General features: G+C 36.9%; 2 protein-coding genes across 4 annotated transcripts; one reads left to right on the top strand and one right to left on the bottom strand.

The window, feature by feature from the left end:
• Positions 1–1433: 1433 nt before the first annotated feature.
• Positions 1434–3024, top strand: LOC137956584 (uncharacterized). Its single transcript, XM_068804127.1, has 2 exons — positions 1434–2100; positions 2351–3024. The coding sequence occupies exons 1-2, from the start codon at positions 1665–1667 to the stop codon at positions 2914–2916; spliced, it is 1002 nt and encodes a 333-aa protein (XP_068660228.1). The 5' UTR covers positions 1434–1664; the 3' UTR covers positions 2917–3024.
• A 615-nt stretch (positions 3025–3639) lies between these two features.
• Positions 3640–17197, bottom strand: LOC137956431 (histone-lysine N-methyltransferase EZ3). Of its 3 annotated transcripts, XR_011113241.1 has the most exons (19): positions 17003–17197; positions 15719–15817; positions 15286–15608; positions 14732–14893; positions 14384–14468; positions 14055–14210; positions 13912–13959; positions 13764–13835; positions 8944–9034; positions 8515–8851; positions 8139–8292; positions 7820–8040; positions 7520–7651; positions 7152–7242; positions 7019–7066; positions 6805–6933; positions 6600–6677; positions 6258–6534; positions 3640–3763 (listed from the first exon to the last, which is right to left on the bottom strand). XR_011113241.1 is itself a non-coding variant. In XM_068803923.1 (18 exons), exons 1-18 carry the CDS (start codon positions 17039–17041, stop codon positions 6349–6351), a joined length of 2451 nt encoding a protein of 816 aa, XP_068660024.1. In that variant the 5' UTR covers positions 17042–17197; the 3' UTR covers positions 6244–6348. The 3 variants fall into 3 exon arrangements, 2 of the variants coding, with proteins under 2 accessions (XP_068660024.1, XP_068660025.1); XM_068803923.1 differs by lacking the exon at positions 3640–3763 and having other exon boundaries at positions 6244–6534; XM_068803924.1 differs by lacking the exons at positions 3640–3763; positions 15719–15817; positions 17003–17197 and having other exon boundaries at positions 6244–6534; positions 14732–14898; positions 15286–15377.
• Positions 17198–17616: the final 419 nt, after the last annotated feature.

Below are 17616 nucleotides of genomic sequence, written 5' to 3'. Positions count from 1 at the left end.
CTTGTGGCAGCGAAAACACTCAATGTTAGATTTGTCAAACTTTGATTCATTGTTGAATGAGTGTTGGTGATGATCATTTCCTTTATCTTTGCTCCGAGAATCTAGTGTGTAAGAACCTCTACCTTCCTCTACCATGACTTTGACCTCTACTTGATCCTTTCCATGTAGAGGTTCTACCTTGAGTTGAAGTCTTCAAAGCTTGTTCCTCGGTATTACCAGTTGTCATTCTTTGTCCATGCACCAATAATGAACTTTGCAATTCATCAAGTAAAAACTTATTAAGGTCTTTTGACTCCTCAATAGAACAGACCACATAGGTAAATTTTGGAGCAATTGAACGAAGAATTTTCTCTACCACAACCACATCTTCAATTTTTTAGTATGAATGCGCATCTTGTTTACTATTGCTAGTGTTCTTGAAAATTATTCATCGAAAAAACTCTCCTTGCTTCACATCGTAAAGAATCCCAAATTCTTTGTGAAAAGTTTGAAGTTGTTGATGTTTCACTTTTGTTGTGCATTGATATTTTTTTTCATGGAATCCCAGATATGCTTACATGTATCTTTTTGGAGAATCATCTCCAATATAGCACGATTAATTTTTTCAAACAAATAATTCTTTGCTTTGACATCCGTTAGCTTATGTTCTTCCAACTTCTTCTATGGAGCTTCTATAAATACTATTCCACTCGTTGCTTCAGTCACCCCTGTTTCCACAATAGTCCAATATTTTTTGGATAGTAAAAATTTCTCCATCAACATGCTCCAATTTTCATAGTAACCATCACAACAAGGGATTGCTCGTCACACAAAATAATATTTTGATGTCATTTTTCCCCTCTAGCTCTAATACCATGTGTTGGAAATTGAGTTTAATAAAAAAAAAGTGATGAGAATAATTATTTTGAAATTTCAACAATATTATATCGGGGTCACAAACTAAGCAAAAAATAAGCAATGACTAACCCATGGCAAACAACTCCTAAACTCCTAGGTTATTTCTAAAAAACATAACAAAATAAAACCTTAACTGATGATTTGTTGTTATGTCGGTTATTTGTCACACTACCCGCATCTAAAATTATATTTATACACACAAGTGAAAAAATATCTCTTACATATCCATTATATATAATAATCAACAAAAGTATATTCTAATGCAATAAATATTTTATTAAAATAGATTTGTTACTAGGTTCTATTAGAAAATTTAATTATAAATTATATATTTAAATTTAGTATTTTAATAATAACAAACTTAAAAAAAAACTTCTCCCCAAGTGAGAAGTGAACAAATGTCTTCATGTGCCCTTTCGTCTATGTAAATTGGGTCAATTTTTAAGATTCCAATGTCTAAGTAAATTGCCTTAATTTTTATCATAAATCCAAGGGACGCATCCAACTTCAAGATATTACTCCCGCGAGTACATGACTGCCTCGATGCGAGCAAGATCCGAAACAAAGGGCTTCCTTGATGGTCGCGCCGGGTGTCGGTCCTTTCAATCCACCCGTTTCATTCAAGTCAGAAAGATCGCTCAATAACGCGGGCAACAACCCTTCATCTACTCTCCACCAAAACGCTCCTCCCACTCTGCTTCAAATCGGTAAATCTCACCGATCCATAGCAGACTAAGAAAAAGCTCGATCTTTGCTTCTAGATTGAAATGGAGCTTCCATGCTCCCGCGCTTTTATTGTGATCTTCTTCCTCCTCTCCGCCATGACGATCTCCTTCCTGATTGCCCTAGAGCGGACGAAGCTGGCGACTCAGTCGTACGAGTATCACAGCCGCGGGTGGCTCCGAGAGACGACGAAATGGGATCAGCAGAACCGTCGGTTCATCGTTTCGCTCATGGAAGGCGGTTTGGGTGAAATTCCGGTGCCGAAAGAGCACGTGGCAGGGACGATTCTGGAGGAGAAGACGCTCGTCGTGGATCCCGATATCGGGTCTGGGAACTGCTCCCTCGGCTTCGTCATTGACCGGCCGAGGAACAGGCTAGTAGTCGTTGTCGCGGACTTGATGCGGGGCACCTTTGGTGGTCTCGCGAGCTACGATATGGCTACATGGCACCGACTGTTTCTCACTCGACTCGCGGGTCCAGGTAATCTCCAAGCTCCGAATGACTACGAGACATAATAAAAATAAAACCTGAGTATTGTTATTTCTTGTTCTTTCTTCGCTTGAACACAATTGGGTGAGGATTTTTTGTCTTTCAATCTGATTCTTGAGATTTGGGTATTAAGCCTTCTTTCAATCTTATATAAAATCTTCTTAGCTGAGAGGAAAACATGAAAGAGAAAACAAGGCCGACGTTGAGAAGTGGGGTAAAATCTCTGCTTCTGTTATCGCAGGAAACGAGAAAAGCTTGGCAGACGATGTGGCTGTGGACGCGGACGGAAACGCTTACGTTACAGACGCCAAAGCCAGTAAAATCTGGAAGGTAGGACCGAACGGCAATCTTATCAAAGTGATAAAAAGCCATTTATTCAGGCCAAACAAGGAATGGTACTACAATTTCGTCGGGCTCAACGGAATCGTCTACCACCCAGATGGGTTTCTACTCACTGTCCATACTTTCGGCGGCGTCCTCTTTAAAATCTCGAATCTTGGAAGCAAGGAAGAAGCGGTTCAGAAGGTGGAGCTTCTCAACGGATTCTCTCTGGTGTTAGGGGACGGCATCGAGCTGTTGTCTTCGACGCAGCTGATCGTCTCGGGGACACCATCCGGCCGGCTGGTGGAGAGCAACGACGGGTGGGCGACGGCGAGGGTGGTGGGGCGGTACATGGGACCTATGCATCGAGTGGCGACGTCAGCTACTGTGAAGGACGGGAAGGCGCATCTGAGCCATCTCTTCGGAGGAGGCTTTCCGACGAAGAAGCACGTCATCGTCGAGGCCGTCTTCTCGCCTTTGAAGTGAATGAATGGTTTGCGTGTATGTTCCCCATTTAACCTGCTTTGCTACTCGTCTTGTTTATAAAAGTACAGACATTGAATTAGATGATTTCTTAGACCAAAACAGGTCAAAGTCCCTGATTTGCACTTAAGTGGTTCCGTATTTTGGTGGTTAATTTTTTTAATGTAGATCCGAGTACAAAGATCTTATTTGTCCAAACAGTCAGCTTAATTAATTTGAGCATGGCACTAGGAATAAGAAAAAGATGTCATGAAATGTTTTCAATCAGTAAAGATATGCGGAATTGATTTGTTATCGCTCAGAAATTCTTTCGGCAATCTTTCTGACGAGCTGCACTCTCTGCAACAACCTTACTGTCGTTGAGCTTACTTTCGTTGATCAGAAGAAGGAAGCAGAGGCAGAAGAGTCTTTTAAACAGACCGGTCTTGTCGTGTTCTCGTTCAACGTCAGTTCTTTGCTAATTCTCTTTCGTGTTTTTTTTTTCTTTTTTTATACCAACTTTCGTCGTATAGATATAAAAATAAAATTATAATAGAGATAAAAATAATTAATAATTAAATTAGATAGAGTATTAATCATCATTTGTATATGATGTAACACTATAATATACACCTTATTAATAATAATTACGATAATATTATTCTTTATTCTTATATTCTATTATCGCAGCCTATTGTCATTACCTATACTTACGTATTTTTCTCTTTCCCTTCTTTCTACAAACTTGTAAAATATATTATTAAAAAATAAAAAAAATCCGGAGTTTTAAAGCAATGCCCGCCCCGTCGCCTAACACCTGCCGCACCTCCATCGTCATCGTCACCATTGCCCTGCCGCCCATCGCCATCAACTTTTGCACAACGAAGATCAAGGTATTGTTAGGCCCCATAAATTCTAACATAAACCACAATAGAATGACATTACTAAGAGCATGAACAAAAAAACTTATGGAGAAAGCGTGATGTGTTGTTAGGAACAAAGAGTCCTTGGCAAAAGCTATCATCTTTGGCATGTTATTTGGCAATCTCTCTCCATCTACAATTATTCAGTGAAAAACTCCAAAAAAAAGTATATTCTTGTAGATTATTCAAATTTAAAAATATTTGGTTATCTTGCATATATGCTTATTAGTGAAAGAAAGTTATAACCAAGATCAACGAAGTGTATTTTTCTTAGTTATGCTTCAAGTGTTAAGGGTTACAGGTTGTGTTTTCAGGATCCAAAATCACCAAAATTTTACATTAGCAAGGATGTTACTTTTAGCGAATCCACTTTGTTTAATGCAAGGAAGGTGAAGTTTATTGTTTCTATGAGTACAAGATAGAACAAAATTCTATTGAAATTGTTGTTTGGAAAATAAGTAGCACAACTTTAAATAGTTCTACACAAAATTTCATCTTTTTCTTCTATTTAGTCTCCTCCCAATGAAGTACATTCAACAAGGGTTGAATAAGAAGAAACATTCCCGGAGTAGACGCGAAGAGTACAATATAGCAAAAGATGAAGCATGTAGAATGATTAAAAAGCCTCAGAGATACAATCAAGTAGATCTAGTTTTCTATGCTTTGTCAATATTAGAGATGATTGATGATCCAAAACCTTCCACCTAGTAGAGCTATTATTCGTGATAATTCAAAAAGAAATGCTCGATATCTATGAAGAAGAAAATAAAGTCTCTCCACAAAAATCAAACTTGGAAAATTGTCAAGCTACTAAAAAAAAAATTGTTGGATGTAAATGGTTCCCTAAGAAGAAAGAAATACATCTAGGTGTAGAAGATGCAAGGTATAAGACATTATTAGTAGCTAAATGTTGCAAAAGTACTGCAAAAAGTTTTTATCTATTGTAAAGCTTTTATCTATATGCGTCTTACTTGCACTAAGTAGTTATGCATGATTTAGAATTACATTAGCTTGATGTTAAGTTGCATTCTTGCATGGTGAATTAGAAAAATAGATTTAATAGGAATCAACCTCAGGGTTTTTGGATCGAGTAGATTTATATCCTTATATGGTTTGAAACAGTCTCCTAAACAAGGGTATACAAAATTTGATTATTTTATAGTGCATATTTATTATTTTCGTATCAAGTATGCTAATTGTGTTTATTTTAGAATTTATTGTTTTACATTGATGATATATTGATAGAAGCAAAGGAGGTGGTGAGACCATAAATTAAGGCACAATTGAACAGTGAGTTTGAGATGAAAGATTTAGGAGATGTTAAATGGATTCTATCAATGGGAGAAATCGAAAAGAAGGAAAACTACATCTTTGACAAAAGAAATACATTGAGAAGGTCCTATAATACTTAGCAAGCAAAATGATAAACCAATTGTCACTCTATTAGCTATTCATTTTGGACTTCCATCTACGTTGTCGCCACAAAAAACAAAGGAGGAAACTAACTAACATGTCATACATTCCTTACAAATCGAGGAGTAAATTCTTTGTATTTAACATTCCTTACAAATCGAGAAATAGATTCTTTGTATCTAACATTCCTTACAAATCGAGAAGTAAATTATTTGCATTTAACATTCCTTAAAAATTGAGAAGTAAATTCTTTGTATTTAAGAGGTATACACAGCACTTGATTGGAATGCAAGAAGTGTAATTGTGCTCTTGTTGGTTATGTTGATTCAAATTATGTTGGCCATCTGGATCATAAAAGGTCACTTGTAGGCGCTGTATTTTTCCTATGGATTGTGCTATTAGTTAGAAAGCTACTTATAACCAGTTGTTGCATTAAAGAACATAGCAATTATAGAGGTTATTAAAGAAGTTATTTGGTTGCAAGGTTTTTATGGTGAACTTATTTTGGATGGAGATGTTACTGTTGTTTGATAGTCAACCAAAATTCATGACCACGGTAAAATTAAATAATACAAAATAACATGAAAATAAACATAACTTGTAAATTTTAACTGGATTGCAAACAATGGAGAAACTAAATTACTCTGATTTGGCGTCTGTTTTCTTTGCCTCCTCGAAGGAATGGTTCATTAAAAGAAGGCCCAAACTGTTAAGAACCATACTTCAAGAAACCCACCTCCGTATACCATAGGAAAAAATTGAATGGAAGACAAGGACGAATGCATGACACCATTCATGCGAAGGAACCCACTTCAGGTTTCATTAGTTAAGCAAAAATGATGAGTTAAAAGAGTTGCATAGGTGGTCTCATGTATTATGCGTTTAGAGCACTCAGAACTTTGTAATAAATACTTTTATTCAATCTATGTACAGACAGGGAATACAGATATAGGCAATAGAATTCCAGGCATTATTTATAAAGAAATAAATAAAGAAACACGGCAATAAGATGGAGTAGAAGAAGAATACCTCATATGGTCAGCTTCAGCAATCTTTTGAATGTTAAAGCATACATGAACAAAAATATTATTGGGCGCGAAGTATATTGCAATCTTGAAAATCAAGCAATTTTTTGTGCACGTCCATGATGGACGGGTGCATCATCCTTCCCTGTTAAACCAGGTTTTCGAGCCCACGCTGGAGCTTGATCAGGGCCATAACGGTAGTCATAGAATAGCTCCTCGCTAGCTTCTATTTGTTCTTTGGCAAAAATACCAACTCTATGATCTCCAGCTACCAACATTACCTGTCCACAGTGCTCCGTTCAAATAAAGAAAAGCATGTCAAAGTGGCATTGTCAAAATAACAAACCTTTGCATAGCAGTTCGGGTTTGACGAATGGTTTGCAAACTTCAGCTTGTCTCCCTTGCGGTATGCATCAAGAACATACTGAAGGCAAACGAGAATTCAGCTCTTAGCACACAGAGACAAGCCCAGGCAATTATGGTACTAAATGCTATGAGAGCTTGTCCCCAACATGGGTTTGAAGCAACCAAACAGCTATAGATTCACATGCCTGGTCGTTTAAGTCAAAAAGAAATGAGGAGTTTGCACGATCATATATCTTTCCTCGCTTGTCCGCTTCTTTATGGGAAATCAATTCCCCTGTATATTCTCCAAGATAATCATTTTTGTTCACAGGGTTCTGAAACTCATTTGAGGTTAGTTCTGGTGACAAAGATCATGATATACTTTGAAGTAGAGATGTTTCATTTATGATTAGAACCAACCTTTATGAAGGCTCCCCATCCTGCAACATCAGATTTTCCTAATAGAATCTGATTAGAGCAATCAAATAAACAAAATTATGAGCGAAACTCTCTTTGACATGACATATAAGAATGTAAACTACCATTTTCTTACTCTCTGTTGTTGCTTTAAGAGAAGCTTCATATTTCCACATTGGTAGCCATCCCCTCGTGCGGGTGGCTCACCTAGCGAACCACCTCCACAACTGAAAAAAGTGAAGTATAAATTAAGAGCAGAAATTCGTGAGGATTCATTATTCTTAGGTGAGCCTGAAAAACTCTCGATCTGGCGTAGGAATTAATGAAGTTTCATCACTTATATTGGCAAAAATGTATATATTATCCTTCTTTGAGATAGGTGAATATACAATAACAGGCCTCTAAAACAAATACTGATCAGAACCTCTCCATTTCTGATTGTTCAACCAAAAAATGCAATTTGCATAGATATAAACTGACAACGAGAAGCAGAGAAAAAACCACCTAACCCAGCAGTTCCTACAAACATCAGGGTCACATTCACGTCCTGCTGCAAAGCATGGACACTGCCGACTTCTGCATTGGCTCTTAGCACAATGGCATCCTCTGAATCTGTTTTTGCAGCTCTTTGAACACCTGAAACATTAGAGGAAACCACAAACTAGTCACTGACAATTTATTCTTGACTTCCTAAGAAAGTACAGATTGGACTTGTATCTGAAGTGGCAATCATGTCACTTACACACCCAAAGAATAGGACTAACTGAAGAAAGTAGGAGAGAAAAATGCTATAATGGAACATACCCACAATACTTCTCGCAGCAAGTACCATTATGAAGACATGGACACTGCTTCCCACACATCAACTGACAGCCACATGGTGTGTACTGCCTACAAGACTGTTGTTTTCCATCAGCTATTCTTTTGCGTATGGACATATGACCGGCTGACTTCCAAGTGTATTTGAGTTTACGTGCTCGACCCCTTCTGCGGAAGAATCTTGTTCTTGTTGGTATTTCCTGTTCCTAAAACATTCCAGACAAAAAAACAAAAAAAACTTTGATCATTAGATATATATAGCACACACTAGGATCAATAAGTTGCTTCTTTTATGAGTTCTGACCATATACTCCAGTTCATTTTTTCCTTTGTCGTCCAACGTTAAGGTGGGCAATGTGGATGTTCTGTTTGAAGCAGCTTCTGCATCATTAAACATGTAACTGAATACCTCCATGCAGCTCCTCAAGCCAGGTAGTAAGTTCCTAGCTATAAGGCAACTGCAATCACAACAATAGAGACAAAGAGGTAAGTGGAATTACTTAATAGAAAGAAACCAATGAACAAGGTTTCCATATCACTTCTTATTTAATTTTCATTGAACTTTTCCTTTTTTCATGGTCTACAACACTTCAAAACCTTCCTTTACCAAAATAGTAAAATTAATCCAATTATTATCAGGATATTTTTTCAGGGTAAGATGCAAGATCCCATGGCATTACCTATTTCTTCCAAAAATCTCAATTCCTTTCATGTATAACTCCTTCTCAATAGGAGACCAACTGTTTTCAGCAACATCTGCTTCTAATTCTCCCTTGCCCGAATAGAAACTTTGCATTGCAATAGGAAATTCAATCCCAATGTTTGGGTGGACTCCTGATGTACTTTCAGCCATTTTGCCCGCCACAAGATCAGAAGCTGTCTCTGGGCTGTCCACTGTTTTCTGTTTTTTAGTTATTGAAGTAATAGATGCTTCATTAGTGGCCAACATGCTATAGTTTATGGCTTTGCGCTTCCCCATATTTTCAGGACTTGTTATCTCTTCAATATTTGTAGTTACTGCAAATGAACCGAAAATCCATTTAAACCAGCATTGTGCAACAACTTTGCTTCACAATTTCGCTTTTAGAATTTAGAAAAAAGTGTAATACCATCATTTTCTATGTAAGCCACATTGCCCATTCCATCATCGATATTTTGACTAGTCTTTGTGGTATGTGAGAGTCGATTTCCTTCTCTTCCCTGTAAGGAAAATCTAAAGTCAAGTTTTGATATTTCAGAGAGAAAGATTAAAATTAAATACAATAAGCTCTAAAAGAAACAAATTAAGGACTTATGGTCAATTTTTATAGGCAACAGATGTAATGCATGGCTGTGAGGAGAAGCAGCTATGTTCTTTGTTAGTACAAGATATGTGCTGGTAGCACATTTTGACCCCACCCCAATCCGATCCATTTATTTGACCTGAACCTGACCTGTTTTATAAATGGGTCAAGTAAGGGCTTACTTATGTGACCTAATGAATAATCAGGTCAGGTTTGGATTTGACACCAGGACCCAATTGTCCTGGTTTATTTGATAAAAAAAGCAAAAATTGGATCAAACAGGCTGGTTCAATACATTTAAACTGGACCAGACCTTAGTTCTTTATTTTTTACTACTTAAAAAAACTTATCTAGTAATAGAATTTTTTTTTAAAATTTATATCCTCTAATTATAAATAATTACATATATTTTTTTTATCATTTTTATGTATTTTTACTTTTTAATACTTATAAGTAGCTTAACCCGAACCTAGTCTGGGTCTACCTTTTACACCTGTTTAATAAATGAATTGGGTTTGAGACAACCCCTTTAACAACAGGTATAGGTTGATCTAATGTGGACCTAACCCAAATCCAACCCATTGCCACCCCTATATTAAGGTGTTGAAGGGTGAAATGTTTAGCAATATAATCATCATACTGTCATGCAGGCAAGTCCCTCACCCAAGCCTTGGACAAACAGACCTTATCTAGGTGGTTTATTCCTAGATGGACTAATGGAGTTGTATTGTCTCGAGTACATATTCTTTTGATCTCTATAAGTTGTCAGTCATGTGTGTGTGAGGAGTCACTTATTACTATCACGAAGAATGTTAGCCCTTAGCCTGGGTCAACCAGGCTTGTTGGTACGACACAAGGGTTTCCATTGTCCCCATGACATTTGGTATCTGAGCTGGACCCAACACATTGCAGTGGGAAAGATCTTATTAGGAGTTGATGGTACTATACCCTTGGTTGAGGAGATTTTAAGCATTTAGGCAAAAGTCCCTAGTAGCTGTGTAGGCAGCGTAGGTAAGGCTGTAAATGCACTGGATTCAGATTGGGTACGACAGTATCTGAATCTTATCCATTTATAAGTACCTGAATATCTGAAATTCAAAAAACTGAACAAAGTATAAGAAAATCAGACATTTGAATCTGACTCTGTCAGATAATATCTGAATTCGGTTACTATCTGAATCTGAAAACCTGAAACAAGCTTAAATGAAATAGGAAAGAAAATAAAAAACACTACATGAAAGACTATTATTAATGAAATCTTGAATTTATAACCATAATGAAGTAGGAGTAAATGGTAATAGGGACAAAACGGAAAAGGCTATTCCATATACTATTCTGATTACCATTCTGGTATTTCAAGTTTCCATTCCGTTCGATTATTTTGAAGGTATTCCTATTTTGTTTATTTACCCGGTTACCTACTAGATAAATGGGTAAATAAATGGAAAAATAGTAAAAATGATTAAAATTTAATAAAATTATTTAAAAAAATAATAACATGTTTATGATGTTTGAAGACAGCACATAGTCATGTAACAACATATATAAAAAGGTCCTTCCTACATAGGTATGTAAAGGAATTACAATAACACCCTTGCATGATCGGCAATCGGGTATGGAATAAAACCCGATTTCGTTTTATTAAGAAACAATAAATGGGTAAAATTACCCGATTATGTATACAGGTAAGATTTATTGTTTTGTATCTATTCTATTTAACAAATGGAGGATGGAAAATCAGATAATCGGATAAAATTGACATCCCCCATCATTAAGAATAATATTCTAACACATAATAATATTATCACACATCTCTTCTCTGGCCATTCATATTAAAGAATTATTACACATAAAATTGTTAATAATATTGTCAAATTTGAAGAGATTCATTTCAAAATTTATCGGATCCAGATCTTTTGGTTTCGGTTCCTATCATGAACAAGGTCAGATATCATATTGGATATCTGATTATGATTCATCAAACACGATTTTGAATATTATTTAAAATTTCAGATTAGATTTGGACTTATCTGAACTCTCTTATAGCCCTAGGCACAGGGTTGTGACAAGGAAGTTCACAAATTAGGTAGGGGAGTTAGTCACCTGGACAATTCTCTTTCCCAAGCCAACTGAACGTTCTCTAAGTATCGTATTTTAGGCCTATTAATGGATTTGTATTATGTATGTATTTTCATCATCTCATGGAGTCATTGTCACCATCAAAGAGAAGGTTAGCCCATGGCTTGGGTCAAGCAAGTTTGTAGGTGCCACATAAGGTCTCTGTTGTTCCCACAAAAATAATGAGGAAAAAACAAGAATAATAACAATTAAGTACCTATTTACTCTTAAGATGTACAAAGACTACCACATAAGCCAAAGTTTCATATTGATATCTTATAATATCATTAAAATTACCTCCATGCCCTTGCCATTAGCTAACTCTAACCAAGTGAATGAAGAGTCTTCATTAACCCAAGCAATAAAATATGATGTTAACTTATCTTACATGTATACAAAGTTGGATCTCACATGCTTATGTGACCTAGCTCAATGTGGGGCTCCAAATGTGGTCCATACCTCCTTGAGTGTTTGTGTCTAAGGGGGTGGAGGGTGACTGACAATGGGGCTGTGCACCTTGTAATGTGGTAGCGAAAGCAGGTGGACCCCTCCACCTACACAACCTTGCATTGGTTTGTTTTTATATGGTAGGGAAGGTTTCAATTTTGATGCAGCATGGTGGCTTAGATTCAAGGAGTAACAAAGTTGAAAGTATTCTCTAGAGTGTGCTTAACCTAGATTTCAGCAATAACTTAGTAAACCAAAATTTAAATTCAAATTTGATGACTAAAACTTAAAGACAAAAAGTAAATTTATGAAGCTATGAAGAAAAAAAGAAAATATAGAAAAACAAAGGGATAAGTTTCTCCAATAAAGAACAAAAACTGGAATATAATTCAATAGGCAACGGCGTTTGTGTTACATGTGAAGCCCTTTTATAGGCATAGAAGTCAAAGTCAACGAAATAGGAAACTTGTATATTATTTCATTCTAGGAAATAGACTTTAATTAGGATTTACTAATCTAGTTATACTAGCTGGAAGGAAATTTAAAAACAAGAAACAATTTCTATCTTATACAGTAGCTAACTTTAAGCTTCAACTAGTTTAGAAACAAAGACTCAAGCTCAAAACAGAAAACTACTACTACAAGAAATTTATAATTGATGTTTTCATTAAAACAACAAGTGACTATATATGTATGCTTCCCATATAAACAGCAAGCTATCCTTTAGTTAAACCTTCTAAATTTAGTAAGATGCATTAATTTTATACTTTCTATTTCAATAAGGTTGAAACAGGAAATTGCAGTTTGTGGACTTTCCAATTTAAGACTTACTGTTTTAGACTTAAAGCCAGCCTTCTTTAAATACACCTTCCTTGTCTTTTGATTTAACTTTTTTCTTTTTAAGTTGACCCTCCTTCCTACTTTTTCCATAAACATGAGTGACCTTCGGTGATCTTGTGTTTGTAATTCTTCTTAAGATAGCTCTTCCACGTTATGATATAATACATCAAATTCTTCAACGCTCTGCATGAAAACCATCATGCTATTTGGTTGCCTAATCACCAACTAAGCGTCATAAAGGCCCTACAAGTTCTGGGAGATAAAATCTAACTTTTGACATGTTCCATGTTGACTTTGTAATCTCCATGTGGACTACAACCACATTTCTTCAGCACCATTGGTTGTCCAATTCATGACTAATATATCTTCTTTGAACAATGTTTTGCAATTGGCATCAATTTTGTCAATGGTGGGTGGCAAACCAAGAGGTATTCCTATAGATCAAATAAGAAATGATTGCGACTAAACAAGAAATTTGAAATACCTTTTAGTGAAGTTGTAGTAATTGTTCAAAGTTTCAGGTTTGTCGTTGGAGCTAGACAGCACCAAATTTTCCCAATCATAAGGAATGGACCAGTGCCACAAAACATAGCGGTGGCTAGTTGAACCAGGTTCAACCAGACCTTCTATCCAGGTCAATGTCCCAAGAATTCATTTTCAGTCAAAACCCAATTTACCAGGTCGGTTAGGCCAGTTCAACTGGTGAAGCAGCCGAGTTGGCCTATTCAGGCTGGGTCGCATTATTGTGGGGGGAATTCCTCCCTACGCAGGGGTCAAAGCCCCGCCCTTCCCCCATCTCCTGCAAGTGAAAGAGATGGAAGGATGGGGCTCCGCTCCCATCCCCTGGTAGCATTATGACATCATAATGAATCAACCAGCAGTCGAACAATAAATGATATCAAAGTAAACAGAAAATAAAGGACATAAACTAAAGCAAGAAGTAAAGAACACTAATCAATAAGAAATCCCAAAAAAAAGATAAATGAGAAAATCTAACCAGAAACCACTGCTCAGATGACTGGAAGATAGCCATAACAAGGTTTGTAATGAACGCAAAATTGAAAAGTAAAGTCAATTGAGTTCAACTTATAGTAATCCACTAGTTGAGTTTTTTCTTTTTTGGGGGAAGGGGGGGCGGGCGCTCTGTGGTTGTTGATTGTTGTTATTATCAGCAGCTTACTGTTGTCATTTTCTCACACCTCCAATTACAAGGTAGCACCATTGCAAGTTTTAAGCCATACCCATAGGTAGCACTGTTCGCTGCAGGGTTTCCCACCATCTTCAAGTTCACATCCAATTGACTGCTTCTCACTCTGTCCAGAGCAGGTTCTCATTATCCATAAAATCTTTAAATGTTCACAGGAGATGGTCAGTAGGATGAAAACTTACAGGAATAATTAGGGTTTGCGAGCAGCCATGCAATCGGCAGTCAAAAACCTGCATCATGAAGCAAAATAAATATCATGCTGCCAGGAATATTTTTATCTTTCACAAGGGTTATGATAGCAAATACTAGAGGATGCTGAAACTACCAAACAGCGCCGACAGAAAAGATTGTCAAATGAATCAAGTGCTGAACTAAGCGTCTTGTCTAAGAGAACTTGCTTCTCATGGACTATCTCACCGAAGCCTTCAGAATCTTTAACATAGTTCAGCTGATGCTTCTCCATGAGCATTTCATACCTCTCCTGGAAGTATCACAGGATGAACGGATAACACCATGAGAAAACCAGCGTTTAACACAGAAAGATAGGTTTTCATATAAATGAACAAAAAAAAAAAAGCAGATGAAGCAAGAAGCAAGATGGAGATAAGACAATAAAATCTGAAGCTAGTTGTTCATTGGCTAAGTACCCATTACCTGAATTTCAGAGGGGTTTGCTTCTATGGCCTGACTTAGAATATTCAGCACTTCAGGTTTCAGTCCATATTCCTGAAGAACCTGCCTAAATTTCAAGAACAGGAAAAGGACATCTTATATTGCTGCTCCTAAGAATAAACTTTATGAGACTGGATAAAGTATTTGCAGCATAAATAATGTTAAAATTGTTATAGACTGCTCGACCCTAACCAGGGCATAGTTACGAATCATATGTGCTAGACTATTTGGAATACCAAGGCTTTATCTGTTTGTCTGCCATCTATATGGTGCTACTGCATAAATACTTTGTACTTATTTTCACATCAGTTGCTTCTGAGTGTTACTTACCACAGAATCTGTTCTCCTCCTTCCGAAAATTCATGCTTCTCTTCCACTGGCTCTGAAATTTCTTCCTCGCTATCACTGCAGATCAGTGCTTCGCTGCCACATGGATCATAATAGATCTGTCTCCTCCCAACAACAGATTGATCTTCAGCCATTCTTTGGTTTCTGTGCTGTGTGAGTCATGTTTAAGAACAAGAAAGTAAAATATTTACATCAAAAGACAAGACATCTACAAGGAAAAAGTTGGATATTTGAAGTTCTTTGTTTTTGCAATAATTGGTGCATCGAACTGGGATATTCAATTAATTCTATCCATTACAGATCTGATATTGAAATAAATCAAAATTTTCAATTCTTCCAAAAGGAACCAAAACCGGGATCTTTACATAAAGCTTTCTCAAGTGAATGTGAAACCAATTCATGATAAAACTACTTAATCACAATTTGTAACTAAATGTAGTATTCCAATGAGTGGTTTAATAAGTCGAACAAATGTGGGAGCTGAGTCAAAAAAAATATGTATAGAACCTGGTGAAACATTTAAGAAGTTTTCTTACCTGTCTAAAAATATCCATGTAGTATATGGAGGTATTTTTTCAATAAAGGGAAGCTTGATAAAGTGAAGAACAATCTTTACACCGCTGTTGCTTCCAAAAACTATAATAGAAGATGAGCCTTCCTCTTGATAATTGACATTTTCTTTGTCTCCTAATCCTGTGCCGATACCACTTAATTTATAGGTATCTTCCTTGATTCTAGAATCAAGCATGTTTGTAGGGTCAGTCTGTCCCATCAAACAAAGATTTTTCTTTGATGATGCTAACACAAACAACTGAGATGTGTGACCAGCCAAATCCTTCCTATTCCTTTCAATTTTGTCCTACACAACAAACAAAAATGTTGACTAGTTAGTAATCTCACACTTAAGTTTACATCCACATCCAAGCACTGACTTGATTCCCACTATAAAATGGCCAAGCAGTAACGTACATTAATAGAGGTACATCTGGCAGTCTGGATTTGCTTTTTCAGTTGATTTATCCTAGCTAACAGGGTCACAAGAGCTTCATTTGCCTGTTCTCCAGATTTCTGCAAATTGACCAAAGACATTGTGAAATTTTTTACCATAACCCATCTACATCTTATATGGACTAATAACATTGAGAATTTATTTTGGTTTTTGAAAAATGCAACATTTAGAATTTGGGAAGTTGAATCTAAAATAACTTTGACCAAAACAGTAGATAAAGATATTATCACCGCCTATCTACAGTCTCATTATATGGAAAGTTTCAGTTTTCCATGTGAATTAAAAGAAGGTGATTCCGTAACTATGACTTACGTTAAGTCATCACAACACCCATAACCACTCTAGTAGCAATCAGGGAGTGGCCAACTTATGTAGTACATCATACTAATTGTGAAAAAACCTAGATCCCATCAGGTGGGACAGTCAACAATTTAATGAGACCTATTCTTTGAACAATACTATGATGATCTTGATGGCAATTCCTGTCAGAGTGACAAGCTGCAGGTGTGAAACTAAGCAACACGTGGAGCCAAATACATTAAAGAAAGCCTTTACATTGAAAATAGAGAGAGAGAGAGAGAGATGATAACTACAAATACACTAATAGTTTGTTTCACTAGGTTGGAAGGTTGAAGCCAGGCCAGAGTTGCAACAAGAAAGCACCCAAGAGATCCAATAACTCTACCTTCCACCACTGTACTTTCCCAGTTCTGCATAATAAGGAGCCTAATTGAAGGCATTGAAATACGTGGAAGGAAGATTTTCATTTAATCTTCACACAAACTTCAATACTCATGCATGTAGTTTTCAACCGTCACAGACATCAGCCGAAGTCCTTTGTCGATCCATAAAATACAAGGAGTCAACTTAATACTAAGATTCGTAATCCTAGCTGGAAAATAGAAGAGATACTTCCTTGTACAACTACTTATACATCACTGACTAGGTGACCTCCACAGCAGTCCACCAAAATTCAAGTGCAAATTTAACAACAGTCGTCGGACATGACAAAATTTTAATAGAACATTATCGTATCCGAGAGATCATTACTGACTCTCCACGAAAATAGACAGAATTTACGGTAATATATAGAACTGGAATATAATATAAAATATCATCGGATTTTACGAATAACATATGGAGCAAACGTATAAACGAAAACGATAAATGATTAAACCGAGTCATCGAAACGAGAACAAAAGCAAACGAAGTTAAGTAATTAATCGTGAATTCGAAGAACGTACCTTGCTTCTAGCCGCAGAATCGGAAGCTTTAGAAACCATATCTTTTCCTCCGCCGCGATCGCAGTCAGGAAGCGGAAGCAGGCGATTAAGCAGATATTACGTAACAATTGCAAGAGTCGTTATATTGCAAACCTCGAATTGTTGGACATGACCCCGTGATAGCAAAGGGAAGGCCGAAGGCGTACGGAATTTCAGTGTTTGAGACGAGCGGAGAAACCGAAATGCCTATTCCTGTCTATTTCTTCTCCGATGGACTGCCACGTCATATGCCGTTTCCGTTAACTGTACCCGTCCACGTTGTACACCCGCCAGAGAGAAATTGGCGGATTAAGAAATCGTGACGGAGAAGTCTAGTTCGGAGTTCGGATTCGGATCTGCTGCCTGCTGGTCCTTTAGGAGCAGAGGAGCAGCGGGTCCGAACTCGGAGAAGTCACAGAGTCTCAGTCTCAGCGCCTTCGTCACGTTAACGGATCATTCGTATAAAAGTACCGGGAAACCAAGATCCAGCAAATAGGAAACGGCTTTGGTTATTATCGGGTATATCTAGCGTTGTAAGTCCCGTATCATCCAATTTGATTGGTAATCACCTTAAGCTTGTTTTTATAGAGTTAGAG

This window comes from Aristolochia californica, unplaced genomic scaffold, assembly GCF_029961685.1.
Source record: "Aristolochia californica isolate CCGP_79_NKW_82.1479 unplaced genomic scaffold, dmAriCali1.0.hap1 SCAF_2, whole genome shotgun sequence".
NCBI classification, from domain to species: domain Eukaryota; kingdom Viridiplantae; phylum Streptophyta; class Magnoliopsida; order Piperales; family Aristolochiaceae; genus Aristolochia; species Aristolochia californica.
This window is presented reverse-complemented; position numbering and strand designations above follow the sequence as displayed.

Coding starts and splice junctions, on each gene's coding strand:
- LOC137956584 (XM_068804127.1), top strand. CDS start 1,665: ATGGAGCTTCCATGCTCCCGCGCTTTTATTGTGATCTTCTTCCTCCTC. Junction 2,101..2,350: donor CACTCGACTCGCGGGTCCAG/GTAATCTCCAAG, acceptor CTGTTATCGCAG/GAAACGAGAAAAGCTTGGCA.
- LOC137956431 (XM_068803923.1), bottom strand. CDS start 17,041: ATGGTTTCTAAAGCTTCCGATTCTGCGGCTAGAAGCAAG. Junction 8,293..8,514: donor GAGATTTTTGGAAGAAATAG/GTAATGCCATGG, acceptor TTGTGATTGCAG/TTGCCTTATAGCTAGGAACT. Junction 7,652..7,819: donor TGCTGCGAGAAGTATTGTGG/GTATGTTCCATT, acceptor CTAATGTTTCAG/GTGTTCAAAGAGCTGCAAAA.